The 17057-nt window shown below is 38.7% G+C and overlaps 1 protein-coding gene across 1 annotated transcript in view; it reads left to right on the top strand.

The window, feature by feature from the left end:
- lmtk2 (lemur tyrosine kinase 2) overlaps window positions 1-17057 on the top strand; it is a 39066-nt gene that overhangs the window by 6115 nt on the left and 15894 nt on the right. The window contains exons 2-6 of the mRNA XM_036590260.1: window positions 6670-6803; window positions 6886-7036; window positions 9763-9839; window positions 11450-11568; window positions 12896-12983. Coding sequence (XP_036446153.1) covers window positions 6670-6803; window positions 6886-7036; window positions 9763-9839; window positions 11450-11568; window positions 12896-12983 — 569 coding nt within the window. The remainder of the gene's footprint in view (window positions 1-6669; window positions 6804-6885; window positions 7037-9762; window positions 9840-11449; window positions 11569-12895; window positions 12984-17057) is intronic.

Consider the following 17057-nt stretch of genomic DNA (forward strand, 5'->3'; position numbering starts at 1 on the left):
TGATTTCAGTGCTACATATTGTGGTTGTGATATACATTGTCATATGTTAAACACACAGTAGTGAAGCCTTGATGTGACACAGTAAAGACTGGCCTGCATTATAACTTGTAGCGTCACTAGCGTTGACGAATATAATGGTTAGTATATTACATATGTTGGTGAATACATGTATAATATTATACAACACAGGCTTTATAGTCTCAAACCTGTTTTAGATGTTGACAAAACTTAATGTTGTTTACAAATTCAAGAAAAATATCCTCAAACCTTCCATCTGTTTGTAATGTGTATTTTGTCCGACACCAGTGTATCTCTCCGTCATCAGTCACTTGACTTGCACTGTAGATATGAGTCTTTATTTTCTTTACGTGTAATCCCTTAGCTGGACCTTTAAAGGGAAATGTGATTGAAAATCTGTCTATGTCTTGGTTTGGTATTAGATAGTTCTTTGACATTTACGCCTCATATTATGCATTTGAAAAGTGATGTTGAAGATGAAATGGGATTTTATTTTAGAAATAAGTTGTTTTAAATCCTTTTAAGCTAAAAATAAGCTTGATTCTTCTACTTTTTTATCAGTACTTCATTGTGGAGATATCATTTATGTGCATGCACCTTTGAACATTAGATGCCGTTTATCATGGTGCTTTAAGATTTATTACTAATTGCCGGTTGATTACTCACCACAGTGTTCTTTACAAAAGAGCAGCTTTGTCCTCATTGACTACACATAGGCTGTTTTATTGGTATGCTTTATTTTATAAATCTGTACTTGGTTTATTTCCTTCTTATCTGTGTAATTTCATATATCAAAAAGGAACTGGGAGTTGGGGTCTGAGCTCTCAAGATCCCCACCTCACGTACTGAATCAGGAAAACAAGCTTTTAGTTATGGTACACCATCTGGTTGGAATTCGTTAGAGAAAGACTTAAAATGTCAGGAACTTGTATCGTTCTGTAGTTTTAAAAACATTCTTCAAACAGTGGAAGTGGTTAAAACTGTTTGTCAGAGTTTTAAATGATTAATTATGGGTTGTTGATTTATTATTTTTTCTGTCATATGTTTGTAATGTGTATTTTGTCCAACACCTGTCACTCGACTTGCACTGTCAGATGAGTCTTTATTTTCTATATGTGTAATCCCTTAGCTGGAACCAAGCCTATGTTGTGGGGTGTGACTTGCTTTTGGCCTGTTAACTAAGCTATATTAGCTTAATGTTAGCTCACACACTACAGCACCAAACACCACAGAATAGGCTTAGTGTTGGCTGTCACTCCCAACGCTGGTCACTTGAAAGTGCTCTTTTAGACATGAGTTTTTATTGTCTGCAGTTGTGTCAGCAGTGTCCCAGTTATTTAGAATCGAACCTGTACTGTGGTGTGTGGCACTGCCTGGATCTGTAGCCTACCATTCTCTCCCTCCAACACTGCTCGCTCAACTTCACTCCTTCAGATTTGAGTCTTTACCTACGCTTGTGTCAGGGGTGCTGCAGTTGACCAGAACTGAGCCTGTTCTGTGGTGAGCAGAACTGTTATCATGCTAGCTGGACCAGTTTGACCACCATGGAGCTTGCAGCTGTCTAGTGCTGTGCAGAAAGCCTCACTTTCATGCCCACTCACCGGTGCCTGATACTGGTGCCTGACAGACTCAAATTAGAACTATTTAATCATAGACGTTGTTTCACCTACCTCAAAGTACACCGAGCTCTTCACATATTCATATTATCGTGATAGGCTTCTAACAGTAGACATTAATGTTTATGGATTTCACTGTCATATTCACTTTGATAAATTCCTAATAGTAGTCCCTAATTTTCATCAGTAACAGTGACTGGTTTGCATAGATCTTTTTTTTTTTGTTATTTCTCTGAAAGGCCTTTAACAGTAGTCCTTGGTTATATTTGGTTAACCTGAGTATTTCTGTCCAATGACAAGTCGGTTTCTGTTTCTCTATGTTCAGTATTGGACATTAATTGTAAAATCCTGTCTTCTTTCGTGTTGCTCTTGTTTTGTTATTATTTTGCTATCTGTTGTCGACCAGAGGAGGAAGGGTTCCCCTTTTGAGTCTTGGTTTCTCTCTAGGTTTTTTGTTCATAGGGAGTTTTTTTTGTCTCTGTCATCCTTGGCTCGCTCATTGGGGCTTGGACCCAGATTTTTTGTAAACCTGTGTTGTGACAGCGCCTGTTGTAAAAAGTGCTATATAAATAAATTGTGATTTGAAAAACTAAGCTTATGCTTACCAGCTCCTCTCTTCTGGTTATCAGTACTGTTTAACGTTTAGCAATTGTTATTAGAAGTTTTGACATTAATTGAATGATTGGAAATTATGCACTGTGTTCACTTCCTTGGTAACTGCAGTGAGCTCAACTTTGAAATAATGCAGGATGAGACGACACAAAAGGAACATAAATGCTTTTACATTGTGGTGCTTTTATGCATTTTAATATTTTGTAAACACATTCTACTTTTTTGTAATAATTGACTTGATTGTAATACTGTGCATTTTAATGTCATCATGTGTGTAGGCAAAAAAGTTGATGTTGAGGTGGGAATTCTTTTGGTGGTGTAACTTAAATAGGATTTCCTCATACGTTCACCCTAAAGGCTGCAGCATGACACATGATCACATCACATTTATGGTACATTTTGTTATCTCCTCCATCCTGCTCATCTGATATCTGCTGTTCATGTGCTGCAGACTTCAATACAGTGATTATTCCAATCCTAATCTAACATGCCTGATCCAGTTAATCTCCGTCTTAAGGAGCATCTGGATATTATAATAAGGTGTGTTGGATTAGGTTGGAGGAAAACTCTGAAGGAGGTCAGTGAGCAGCTCTGCCTTGATGTGTTTTTGCACTAGGACACTTCACAGGCCCAGTTTATAGTACATATCTCTTAGTAATCTGTTTTTTTCATGGCACAAAAGATCCATAGCTGCTTCAGATTTTGATTGCTAATGACACATTAAATGTTGTTCACAAAAATAATTTTTGGGTTTATGCTCTTTTCAAAGTAAAATAGTGCTTTTATTCTCTGTTGTGCAACAGTTTCAACCACACATTCTGATTGGATCCTTTGCTTTACTTTTTATTTGACAATAAGCTCCAACTCACCCACTATTATTGTGTTTGCTCCTGCATCCCGTTCAGTGTTAGGAGTCATCTCCACAGTAGGTGTTGCTATTATAAGTATCTCTGTAAGTACATCTGCTGATGCTTTCAGAAGCATTACTGATTATGTGTCCAGAAGCATTAGCAGATGTGTTTACAGACTACTACTACTACTACTACTAATACTAATAGTAATATCAATAGTAAATTACTAGTAATAGTATTTTTTTTAGATGGCGTCTAGCTCTGAAACTAAAGCTGAAGCAAACACAGTGATTGTGCGTGACTTGAAGCTTAATCTTTGTCAGATAAAAGAGCGTAATAATAGCACAGTATAGTAAAAGGTGTGATTGTAGCTTTTGTATCTTTAATTTGGCGATGAAAATGTAATTAGTGTAGTAATAAAGAGAATTGTCACACAAGGTTTACCGTCTAATGCCATGATCTCTGTAGATGCTTTGCTTAGCCTGCTTGAATGGGAGCTGAGACCTGACAGTTTTTTTCCAGAGACCTAAAGCCATTTTGTTCAGTCTGTGAAAACTGACACTGTGGTTTTTGAATGTGCTAAAGCATACACTGTACCACAGACAGCTTTTAGGCATATCTTCTTGCAGCACTCAATGTGTTTGACCAGCATAGCTCAACAGCTGCATTTCTACAACAATTTCATCTATTGTAGGTACAATGAATGTGTTATCTCACAGAAATGTGGTACGTTCAAGAACAGAAAGATAGGCGCATTAGGAAGATTAAATTTGTTTTGCAGCAGTGGTACTCCTGAAATTTTTCATAGGGGTGGCCAGATAGGGACACTGAAAATCATGGGGTAGCATGGCAAAGCCGAAAGCCATAACTGAATTTCAGGAATATTGTAGAATGTTGTGGTTTATAGACTAGTTGAAAACTATGTTGAGTTGAGGAATTGCATATTGAAATACTTAGTTTCTTATTTTACAGTTAATGTTACTAAGTATCTGATGTGCATTAGGGCTTTCAAAATTGGCCAGAAATGATGTTTGATTGTTTCTTCCAAAAAAACGCATAGGTTTAAACCACTCGAATTATTCATTTTTGTGCATTATGTCCATAAGAGGGCAAACCAATACAACAAGTGTGTTGTATCAGATTCAGTTCCTCTTCACGAATCAAGTTCCCAGGAGTGAGCATTCACTGAGCAGAAATCAGCACCAAACAACACTGCAACTACAGAAAATAAAAAAGTAAAAAAATCTTCACTTTGGCGCTGTTTGGATTAATAATGTGAGACATAAAACTAATAAATTTATAATTTTTTTTACTGATTTCGCTTTCCATTGTTTCAGTGCTGCATGAATGCACATGCCTGCGACCATAATTTATCAGGAGGGGGCATGAATTTGAGGTGGGACTGAATCGGATGCGTTTTGGTGCATATTTTCAAGATGTGCCCTCAGGTTGCTGGTGCTGGAATGGAAGGTTAACTGTAGCTTGCATAGCTTGCATGCAATCTTTTCTTGAGGTTCCACAATTTTGCTGTCTACTAACCTTTAAGTATTGCTCCATATTATTTCCAAATGGGTCTGTTTAGATTGCTTGGAGTGCAAATCACTGTCTCTGTGGCCGAGTTGGCTTGTGAACTCTGTGCCGTAATTACCACACATCGATTTATTTGCTTGTTTCGGCTGCGCCGACGTTTATGTCGTGAAAGCAGAGTTACGTGACTCTCCATTTTGCAGTGCATTCAGTGCAGTGGCCCAGTCCCACAGGGGAACTCGTGGGGCAGACAGCTAATTTTCACAATTATTATTATTATTTTTTTTTTTTACAATTCAATTAAACAGTCGAATTTAGAATATTCATTGACAGCCCTAGTACCTAGAGCAGGGATGCACAACTCCAGTCCTGAAGGGCCAGTGTCCAACAAAGTTTGGAGGTTTCCCTACCTAAACACTCTGTCTAAACCTGACAATTAATAGGCAGATGAAATCAGGTGTGTTTAAGTAGGTAAATCACTAAACTGTGCTGACCGCCGGCTCTCCAGGACCAGAGTTGTGCACCCCTGACGTAGAGTAATATATCAGATAGAAGCATGTTATGCAGCATGTTATTCATAAGCGATTCACCTTGCTGGCCCCATTGACATGAAGCGCATCCAGGACCCTTTGGCTGACATGCACAATAACCAAAGCGTTGTTTTAGCATGATGTATTAGTCGTTATTGTAGTCATTTACATCACGGTATGCATTTCTGAGCATGTTGTGGATATTGTCATTACTAAATGAACACTGAAAAACTGCATGTTTTATTAGAAAGAGAACATAATTAGGCCTGCCTCCTAGCATGATGTGTAGAAGCAGTTCTCGAAAAGTGGCTACAAAAACCGAAAACGTCCTTGTGCAACGGAATTTGCTGACAATAGACATCCCAATCTAAATCAAAATTGCCAGACATTCTATGTCAGTCTCTTTGCGCCTACAGTTTGTGACATTCACTGACATGCTCAGTGTCTTTGTGTTGGGTCTGCAAGCATGCATGGATTCAAGTGTATAAAAAAATGTTAATGAGAGGACACTTCATGATTCACAATGATCCAAAAATCTGCATTTGCATATGAATTGTATATTTTTTACTTTGGAAGTAATTCTTTGCCTAAGATTTTAAGCTTTTCTTTATTTTCTTTCTAGTTCAAGCTTTTATATTATATATTATTTTGTTTGGCATCACATACATTTTGCTGTGACCTCTGTGAGGAAAGTCAGCAGAAGTCTGCATCTCAAGCAAGCTCTTTGGAAGTTCACAGAAAGTCCACATTGAGGACAGTCCACAGTGACACAGTTAGGCAGCCCTACAACCCTGTGGACTTTCTCATTAAGCGCATTTGTTGGCAAGTCTGGAGGAGACGAGAGATTTGGATTAGGTACAAGAATATCTTAGCTATTAAATGCTTCAAAGAAAACTTTTGAATAACTTTGAAAGACATGATGCTTTTAACTTCACAAATGGTTTTTGCAATCCAACAGCTATGTCTTGCTTGAAAAGGCTCATTTTTTAATGTGATGTGCAGAGCAGGTTAACTGCTTGGAAAAGTGTGTGTGCACTGTTGAACTGAGAAAAAATAACAGTGCATACACATGGACCTGCGGTTGCCAATTAGATCGGAACTGATAATGCTGGTAGTTGGCCAGCTGACAGTAGTTGTGGCTGCCGTACAACAGATATCAGGCGAAGCATCTGAGGCTGATATTACCCTTAAGCCAACTTTTGTGGTGATGGAACTACTTTTTTTGAAAGAAACCGAAAGAATGCATATTTAAACAGTGTTGCGGCTTCCTTGCTTTACCTTAGTCTTATTTTGTAATACTATATAGCCATAGAATGCTTGAGGTTGTGTCTTATGGTGAATAACATCACTGCTTTTACAAACTGCAGTGATGTTAATCACCATTCCACTCACTTATGTGTTGTCTCTTAATTGTAATATCTGAAATGGTTTTAATCCTAGAATGGGAGCAGCGCGATGACGATAACTTTCGCAGAGGCTGTCCTGTTCATGCTGTGTTGTTTTGTTGTACTTCAGCAGGGGAATCTGCAGGAGAGGTGCATTTTTCCTTGAACCTCCTGCTGCTGCTGTCTCTGTCTGTGCTGGTGGCCATTGTGGTGTTGCTGCTCAACTGTGTGAACTGCTGCAAAGAACGAGAGATCAACTTTAAGGTGAGCTGCATCATAACTAGCACTGAGCTTGTACAGCCCTAGTCAGTGTCTTATTATCTAATTTGAACCTTTTTCTCATAAGGAGTTTGAGGACAATTTTGAGGATGAGATTGACTTCACCCCTCCAGCGGAGGACACCCCCTCCATGCAGTCTCCTGCTGAAGTGTACACCCTAGCTGTACCACCTGTGCCCCTTCCTGGACCTCCACACCTCCAGCTGTCCCGGATAGCAGGTCAGAACCTCCTCCTAACGCTTCCAGTAGCTTTTCTACACGGACACGGTTCCTCATGGAATGCTTAAAAACAGTTTTTTCGGCATGGCTAGCTTACCATACTTGGGGCCACATCACCGTTCGGTGGGATAATGTAATGACAGAGCTGTTTGCTGATTGGTTCTACGTTTATGTCAGTGTTGTGCCACCACATTCTGCTGCAATATTTAAAACTCAAAAACTCAAATAAGTTCCCTCACACCGACGCCAAATAACTGAAAGAAGTACACAATTTTAAATCCACCATTCAACACACATCAAAGCTTCAATCTAACACCAGATTCCTTTTTTCTTCTTTTTTTTAACCCAATTATCTCCCCAATTTAGTTGTCTCCAATTCCACCCGTTAGTTAGGACTCCCCCAGTCACACAATACTATCAACGCTAGGAGGCCGAAGGTTAACACAGGCTTCCTCCGAGACCTGTGAAACCAACCACCAGCTTCTTTTCGAACTGCCGCTCACGCAACATCATTGGACAGCTGAACTCAGCTCGGAGGAAAGCGCCAACTGCCAGATCTGTTACGTCAGCTAACAGACACCTGTGCTGACTAGCATCGCGTTAAGTGATGGGGGGAGAAGGAGGGGCCATTCTACCCACCCAGAGAGAGCGAGGCCAGTTGTGCTCTCTTGGACTCCCGGCTATGGATGGCTGTAGCATCACAAGGGATCGAACACGTGATCTCCTGATGATAGGGCCAACGCTTAGATGGTTGCACCACTCGGGAGCCCCCGAACACCAGATTCTAATTATTAAACGGTGCTGATAAGCAGAGTAATGTTAGCTGCTTAGCATTAGCTTAGCTAGCATGCTGCCAGCTCTGCTCACCAAACAAACTGTTCGATTCTGACAAACAAAAGCTTTACTGATGCAAATGTAGATGATAGTAACTCTGAGGAAGCAAAGTCGAGTGGCTGGTGTTAAACGGAAAGAAAGCTGAAATTAAACCTCTGTTTTTTTTTTTTTGTTTTTTTTTTGTTTTTTTGGTAACATTAGCTTCCGAGCTAAGCTAGAGCTAGCTGGCTCCTCTTTCCAAGCTAACTTAGCTTAGCTAAAGAAATCCAAATACCGCAGTACAGGTTCGATTCGACTAACTGGTGCTCTGATATCACAAGTGTAGATGATACAACTTACAACAGCAAGAGCAAAGGTGACTGATTGGTGCTGTAGTGACAGAAAAGAGAATTTGAACCTGTTCTGTAGTGTGTTAAGCTGTAGCGTGCTAGGCTAAACTAACACAAGTGTACATTGCCTCCCACTGCAGTACAGACTCGGTTTCAGCTAACCAATGCTTAAAAACGCTCGTTTAGAGGATAAAGGTTCATATCTGAGAGTGCAAATTCGAACGTATGGTGTTGAACTGACAGAAATATAAAACATAAAATTCAACCCACTGCAGTACAGGCTGTTTTAGTAACAGATGCTCAAATACCACCCATTTAGAGGATAAAGAATTCAAGAGCACGTGAAAGACTTTGGAGTGATAGATGGAATAGATGGAAGATTTTGGAGTGATAGATGGAATCATACTTGTTTTGCAGTGGGTTCTGTGTATGTAGTTGTTAGATGTTAGCCACTTGTTTCTGAAGTTTTTTATTCAGTATTTTCTGGTTCTAATTTAGCGGAACAACAGATGGAAAACAGTGACCGGTCTCATGGGTCCACACCAGCATGGAACGGCACAATATGGCCCTGAGAGCCAATTGTCTCGACAGTGGAAAAGAGGCCTATATCAGTTTCATGTTCATATTAACTTTGCATTCAATATGATGTAGATCATTTGAAAGTAATAAATACTCTGATGAAACTTATTTTGTCCACTCAAATAGCTGTAACAAATGCACAGCTTTTTAAATAGAAAAAAAAAAACTTTCTTTAGAGCCCAATTTGAGCAAATAAAATGAATGCAATTAATTGCAATTAAGGGCACAAACTAATGTGTAGGAGCGAGTGGGTACCAGTCACTCAAACCACTGTCGCTTTGCACAGCGTCTTGGCTTCATCTCGTCTTTGTTTACAAATTTATGTGATCTGAACATTTGTAATAGGTTTTACATGTTAACAAATCAGGGCTTGCGGGACATTTTTTTTCTAACAACAAACATAGAGAGGGACTTAAATAGTAAATATGTGTGGTACCCTTCCTTCAGTCATGAAATCCAATCACCGGTGACACATTTGAAACCATTGGATATGCTGGTATAAATGGCTGTAATGTCTCGCAGTTTGCTTGAGATCAGGGTTGAGTTTCCCAAAAATTCCTTAGCACAAAGATGATTCTTAAATGGTAAAGTAAGCATCACAGTCAACAATCTCTCTTTGAGAAAAGATGATCTTTCATACTAAGATGTTTTTGGGAAACTACACCCTTATCATTCAAGATAGATCTTAATATTGAGTAAAATTGGTGCTCTTTGAACAGTGTCCTTTAACAGTACTGAAGTATTTCTGCGAATGGCATTGGTGGGGGGGAGAAAAGGCACAGAACTGGTTTCTTTACATTAGGTTTAAGTAGGTTTAAGTAGCTTTGCATCTTTGCAAAGCCATGCATTTCTGAGGCATGTACAAAGAATGTACAAAGATTTTTTTTCTATAATCCGCAATACACTGCTTATATATAGTATTTTATGGGTTTCTGTGTTAGGTAAATTGTCACCTGTTTTTTTTGTCTTGTGTTTAATTTTCAGAAGTCTCGACAGGCCCACATGTGGCACGCCACACACTCAGTTACATTCAGGAGATTGGGAATGGCTGGTTTGGCAAGGTGAGGGACTCGTTCTGTTTACAGTCTACAGTGTGTGGGTGTGTGCCTAGAGTGTGCTTACCTCTGCATTAACTTAACACAGGCTTTTCCAAGACGTCTCTGGGGCATACCCCCCCCCCCCCCCCCACCACAGTGAAGAACAGTTCCAATGAAGAAATGTCAAGAACAAGGCGCTGACAATTAGTTTATTTTGTGCAACAGAGAATAGATGATTTGCATTACCTCGTTGTGAATAAGTAGTTGGTTTGTTGCAGCTTAACTGAATGAGGCATAAGTGGGTCTACATACTTTTCATTTAGTTGCTCTGAGAAAAGATGCCATAATTACTGTCAATTTGACTTGTATTGCTTGACTGATAAAAAGGATATTGGCAAAAATCCCACTGATAAAACACCACAAGTGACAGTGTAATATACAAACAGATTTATTGTAAACTGAATCATGCCAGTGCAAGGACAGCGCTTTTAGGAGGGGAAATATGACAATGTTCATTATGACTTAATTGGCACAGTATGCTTTTCTAAGCCTATCATTGATAGTGTCAGTACTGAAAGAACACTGATGCATATCATGTCTTGAAGTAGGGGTTGATGACATGGAAAAAATATCGTATCATGATAGCTAAAGACATTGTCTCAATACCCCATACATATTGCAATGTTTTGACTCAGACTCGTAGTGCTGCATGTGAAAACTGCCATCAAAAACTTAGTGATAGTGATTTTTAATTCAACATTTCACATATCTAACTGAACAGATTAATTATGCTCTCTTTGAAATTAAGTGCTCTTCTATGTTTTTCATATGCTGATACATTCATGATATGCTCAGAAAATCTAAGTATCACATTAACAAAATTGATCACGATAACGATTAAATATATCATTATATTGCCCATCTCTAACTTGAAGCAAGAATGCTAAGATTGATGGGAAGCCCAAGTTTAAGAATTTTGATGATGGAGAACTGATGTGATCAGTGATTTGATACTTTACAATTCCCATATATGAGCATATAAAATTGTTTTAGCTGATATTATTGGTTATCTGAATTAGTAACTCCTTAAAATTGGTGAATTTTCATATTAACCAGCCATTTTTTTTTTTATATTTCCAATCCTGAAAGCTAAGATTAAACTGACACTGTCAGCCTGTGTGGCAGAGAGGGCAAGCTCTAACGTTGTTGTTTTGTTGTTGGTGCTGATGCTCTGTTCTTGTCTCTCTGCTGTCAATGTGCCCTGGCCCGTAGGGACCGGAGTGTGACGTGTGGGCGAGCGTGACATTATGCACATGCTGTTCATCTCTAGCGTGTGTGTGTGTATTTACTGACAGCAGAACTAATGGGAAAGCTGTTTTCTCGGTTCCGCAGTTTTTTTTTTTTCCTGTTTGGGTAGACTGAGCCTGGCTGAGCCATAAGAACATCCTCATCCTTGTCAGCTGCCAGGGCCTGCTCTGCTGGATGGGCCTTTTTTTCAGGAAGTGCTCTTTTCCTCTGGGCAGAGCCTATTACAGCTTCTTTTGTTATTTCTTGTTTCTCCCAGTAGTGAAAGCCAGCGACCGTCTATTGAGAAAGTGTGTGTTGATTAAGCCGTTGTGGTTCATCTTGAACAGGTTTTGCTCAGTGAGATCTACTCAGACCCTGGTGCAGCCAGAGTGGTGGTCAAAGAGCTGAAGGCCAACGCCAACTCTAAAGAGCAGAATGACTTCCTTCAGCAGGGTGACCCATACAGGTAAGATACTTCTGGCAGAATCTGTACTAGTATTATTTTCTTTAAAAATTGCAAATTTTTTGAAAAATTTATTTTCTTATGAATAAAATAGCAAAACACAATGTTTTTCACAAATCAGCAGAAGAGTAGGGCTGTTACTATTATTTTGATTAATCATGTGATCTTTTTTTACACCAAACAATGAAATGGGCTTAACTGAACAATAACATACTACATACATAACTTACAGAGCCTTTCCTAAATTCTTTATGGAGAAAGTGGAAAAAAACGATGTGGTAAAAATGACAAGCTAATGGTTCGCTTCCCACACAGGCTTTAGTTCTGTTTAGGCCAGCTCTACTTAAACACAGACATTTGATTAATTTGGAGCTTGTAACATACATTTCCAGTGGCACAGTCTTTTCTTTGTAGGCTGCAGTTTTACAGTGAATCCTGTACAACCTAGCTCAACGATATTGGAGGTGCCTGTTAGCAGTCTGCTGAGCTGTTCTATGTAGACATTTTAACCCATTTACTTATGCAATTTGTAACTACAAGCATGCATGCATTAGTGAGATCCTGCTGCTCTGAGTTTTCTCTTTTTAGTGAAGCACACAAGAGAGATGCAACAGATGCACACAAAAGCCCTGTAGAAGTGTTCTGTACTAGATCATTTAGTTCATCTAGTGATTTATCTTTGTGATTCAGGCATATGTGATTGAATATTCTGTCACTTTAGTACAGAACGACCAATTAAACTGCATAAATTAGTTATTTTTGTTTGAAATATTTTCATATTTTTTTCATATATGCTCTGCATAGATGTTGCTGTTTCGTTTAATGTGAAGAGCAATATCAGCTGCTTGTGTCCAGACATCCTCTGTTTTAAAGACATCCTCTTGTTTAAAAGTATAACAGTTTTTTTTTATTCTGTTTTCCAAACCACACGTCTTATACAAATACATGATTAAGTAAATGTATGCTAAGTTTAGATATGCACATTTTCTTATAGCCACACCTGTCCCTGCTGTCGATTATGAATAGTTTTGAGGTAGTTATTGAGGATGGGATATTTTTTGCACAAAATACACAGAGAGAAAGCAGAGATTAGCAGAGACTAGCAGGTTTACAGTTGTTCATGATAAGGCTTTTGTTTGAGTTGTCTGTGATCCTCTTGGCACTGTAGCTTAATTCTCCTTCTGTGTTAGCACCATCTGTCTTCTTCTAATGACATTGCATTGCTTTGCTGATGATGTGTATCAGTCTATAGTAATAAAAGTAATAAAAGTAAAATAAATAAAAAGGCAAGTAAGTGCATCTCAGTGGACTCTTTTGTGTGATTCTATAGGGTCCTTCAGCACCCAAATATACTGCAGTGTCTTGGTCAGTGCGTTGAAGCCATTCCTTTCCTGCTGGTGTTTGAGTACTGTGAACTGGTAAGTTGTGCTGTCCATTTTTTCCCCGCTTATGGTGCCAGTATACATTTTATGTTTTTTATGCACATTATAAATTCACTGTATTCCTTTAATTGGTCGACATATAAGCTTGTTGTTTTATGCTTTTGGTTAGTATGGCCACTGTATGCCACATTTATTTTCCTCCTTACCCTCAACACTGCTTTATTTCTGAGTCTGAACCAGACAAGCACAAGTTCTAAGGATGCTCCATGTGAATGGAGCGCCTTCCTTCTGGGTGATTTATTTTCTGTTTTTCTTGATCTATTTTGGTCCTGCTGCCTGTGCCCGACAGGGATCTGAAATGCATAACTGCACAAGGCGCTCTCCAGTTTCCTCATAGCCCAATAAAGCAACAGGCTCCGTTTACCGCCACTGTCACTCTGCCTTCTTGCTGTGTTGGTTCATTTTATCGCCTCGCCTGCAAGTTACTGTGAAACGCAGCCTGTAATGCGCGCATGTGTCATTTCTAGGCCAAGATTACAGTTCCTTGTAAAGTAAAGGTCTCATGGGATAGATAGAGCCAAATTGAAATGGATTTGACTTTAGTCATGGCCAGCCGGAGTCTTATCTAGGTCTGCATTTTATGAAAAGCTGCAGTTTTATATTTATTTCTTTGAGGGATCAATGTATGTAAAGGGCTATGAGCCTAGCCTAATTAGTTACTCTCCTATAACTCTCCTATAAATCTGTCGCAGATCTGATCAACCTTAAGTGCTTCTGACTCTTGGCAGTTCTGCTGTCCTAATGCACATAAACCATAAACATTTTTACAGTGATTTTTTTAGTGCAGTAGCATTTTGGTAGTTGATACTGACTGTCTTAATAATGTGTATTGTTAGACAGAAGCATCATGAGTATAAATAATTAAATCTTCTACAAAATACTGAATCTAATATTATGTACGTATACAATCTCCTTAGGTTGTTTTGTGAAAAGTAGTTATATATTCTCCTTTTGCAGTCAGATAAATTGTGATGAATAAATGAATAATAGCCTGATATTCAGTATAGTTTGTAAAAATGCCATGTGGTAAACCATTCTGCACGATATGTTGAATAATATAAATGGGCATCCCCTGCTTTTCTCCATTTGATTTTAACACAAAGTCTCCAAATGCAATCACATGAAAGAAACAATATTCCCTTGGATCAGATTCCCTGTGTGGGTGCTAAAATGATGCCAAAGTGGAGCTTGTTAAGGCTGTGTAAGCACTTAGCTGGCTGCAAAGCCCTCGTGGTTAGCAGCCAGGACGCACTGAAAGCACCTGCCCAGCCCTGAGACGCTGCAGCTTTGGGCCGAAGTCCTCCAGAGCTGGAGCAGGTGGATGGCACTCAGCCATCGCCTCTGTCCCTCAGGGCCAGGATGAGCTCACTGTGGCCCAGAATTGCATAATGCAGTCTGCACCCTTTGCGGAGCTGTTCGTCGCTGAGCTGCCATTGTAACAAAGGTTCTGACCTGCTCTAGCAAACTAGAAGCTACAGAGACAGAGCATTGTGGGAAGTCTGCTGTCTACTGCCTTCATCTGTTGTGATGAACGCCTGGAGGTGCCAGCATTATAGGATGAAGATGCAGTGTTGTTTAACTTGTTTTTCTTTTTGTTTTACTTTTTGTTTTGCTTTTTTGTTTGGGACTCAGTACAGTTATGCCGCGGCTGCACAGGACTTTGAATTCGCTGTTTTCTTTGATGGGCTGGAGCAAAAATATGATAATCCTGATGTGTTGTTGTTTTGTAAGGAATGTAGTACTTCAGTAAACAGCAACGTTAGGTTGACTTTTTTCCCCCAGGAAAAACAAAGCCTGCCTTCTTGTTTTCGATTGGCCAAGGTTTACGTATTTATGATGTTGCATTGTAATTCGATGCAAAGTGAAACAGCTAGTGGAAATACCTTTTTTGCACTTTGGCATTCCGTCCCATTCAAGTGAATTGTTTTGCCAGGCAAATTGTATTCATGTTCAGTCTGACCACTTTGCACTTTTTTGTGCATTATTTTATCTTGTAGTTAACTTGGTACATAACAGTAAAGATCGTCTCAGAAATTGTGTTTGATTTTTTTTTTTGCAGAAGATAATTACCGTTTTAGACATTATGGCTATAGTAGCATGTGTGTACTGTGGACTTTTTTCTTGGTGAAGAAATGTTAAATAAACTTGTTCGTCACTTTGATTCCTTAGCGGTTTTTCCAGCAAATACTTTTAAAAAATTTTAAAGAGTTTTGCTATTTTCTTCAATTTGTTAAAACTCTTTCAGATTCATTAAAACAATTTGTTAGGAAACATGTTTGTACTCAGAATCCCCCTTTGGTCTCCACACAAAACCCAAAAACCCTGCTTGCTTGTATTGTTGAGCAGTGTATTTTCAGTGTCAAAGTAATGTAAAAATGTAAGAGTCAGTGCCTGTTTTTTGACAATGCTATTTATTACGTTTTCATTACATTAATTCGGCAGACATTTTTTTTTAAATGGTTGGTACTGTTATTATGGTAAAATGCTTTATCAGGATAACTAGTGTAACTGTTGAATTGCAGTAAAGGCAGTATTTCTAAGAAATTAAATGACTCATTTTACAGGTTTTTACCATCATTGAGAGAAAACGTTTTCTACAAATGGGTTTGTCTAGAACCCCTGCTGCCAGACTTTTTTACCATTGTTCTTTTATAGATTTATATATATATATATATATATATATATATATATATATATATATATATATATTTATTTATTTATTTATTTATTTTTTAGTGTAGTTTCCAAGGCAGAATTGGTCTAGGTGGTCTGCTCTGTTGACTGATGATTGTTGTCCATGTGTATCACTAGTAACCAGTGGTTACCCTGACTCATTGCATTTTGGACAGAAATATAGCTGCAATTGGAGTAGCCTTGCAGAATGCCAGTTGCTGCTGGGCTGAGTGACAGTCTCTCCTGTAAAGGCTGTCTTCAGGACGCTGCTCTTTGCGTGTGTACTGATGTAGCTCTGAGTGTGGCAGTGTAGAACAGGACATAGTATGGGGCATCGTTTATAGCTTGTACTGTTTTATCACAACTGTTTATTTACAAAGTATTTAATATCCATAATAAGGAAGTACGATGTTACTTTTTTACAAGCTGTCGGCTTAATTTATTTTCCACCCAGTGAATGAAGGGGTCATTTGAGTTTCTGTGCTTCGTGTTGAAAGGTTATGATCCAATCCCTTTTAACATCAAATAGAACTTTTTCAGCAGTCCAAGTTAAGGAATGTTCATGACCATTTTGTTTAGAATATAGATTAAATACTGCCTTGTAGTATATAAAACAGGAATATTTATTTGTGTAGCACTTCAGTTGCAAAATGTCATGATTCTGAAATGCTACAAGATCATGGTTTATATGGAAAAGACAGCACAGTTACAAATTAATGAATATAAACTAAAAGAAACTTAAACAAGTAGGCATATACTAGCGTGAACAAATGTGTTGTAATCTGGATTTAAAAACACCTGTTGTGATTGCGTTTCTAATATTCTCTGGCACTCTACTGCAGAGTTTATCTGGGATTGTATGTGTTGAATTCCTATTCAGAGAGTACTTGAGTTCAGGAGCAAGTTTAATTTGTATCTGGAACACTGGCCCTTAAACATAAAACCCACTGGCAGTAAATGTGGTTGAGGTTGAACCACATCCGAACAATGTTTACTCGTTTCCCTCTCTGTTGTTGACAAGGGCGTGTTATGTGAGATGTTCCAGCCTTGACACCGAAACAGGATTTCACTCAGTAAAGCATGTTGCATTCATTATGCAGTCACTCAAGCTATGGGCCATAGTTGTTTTAACCCACAGCAGGCCATCAGGGACATTCTTAGTGCTTTGGCTGGTTATTTACCAACTGGAGTCTCTTTCATAGTTGACGTATTAATAATCATGCACTCAACATGATGACAAATGTATTTTTAACTTTGGTGTAGCAACAATTTTTTTGGCTGAATTATGATATTTTGGAAGAATGGAGAGGCCTGTTGTGAAGCAGTCTTGGAAGACAGCTGAGCTTGACTGCATGTAAACATAGCTCCCCATCACCC

Source organism: Colossoma macropomum, unplaced genomic scaffold, assembly GCF_904425465.1.
Source record: "Colossoma macropomum unplaced genomic scaffold, Colossoma_macropomum, whole genome shotgun sequence".
NCBI lineage: Eukaryota > Metazoa > Chordata > Actinopteri > Characiformes > Serrasalmidae > Colossoma > Colossoma macropomum.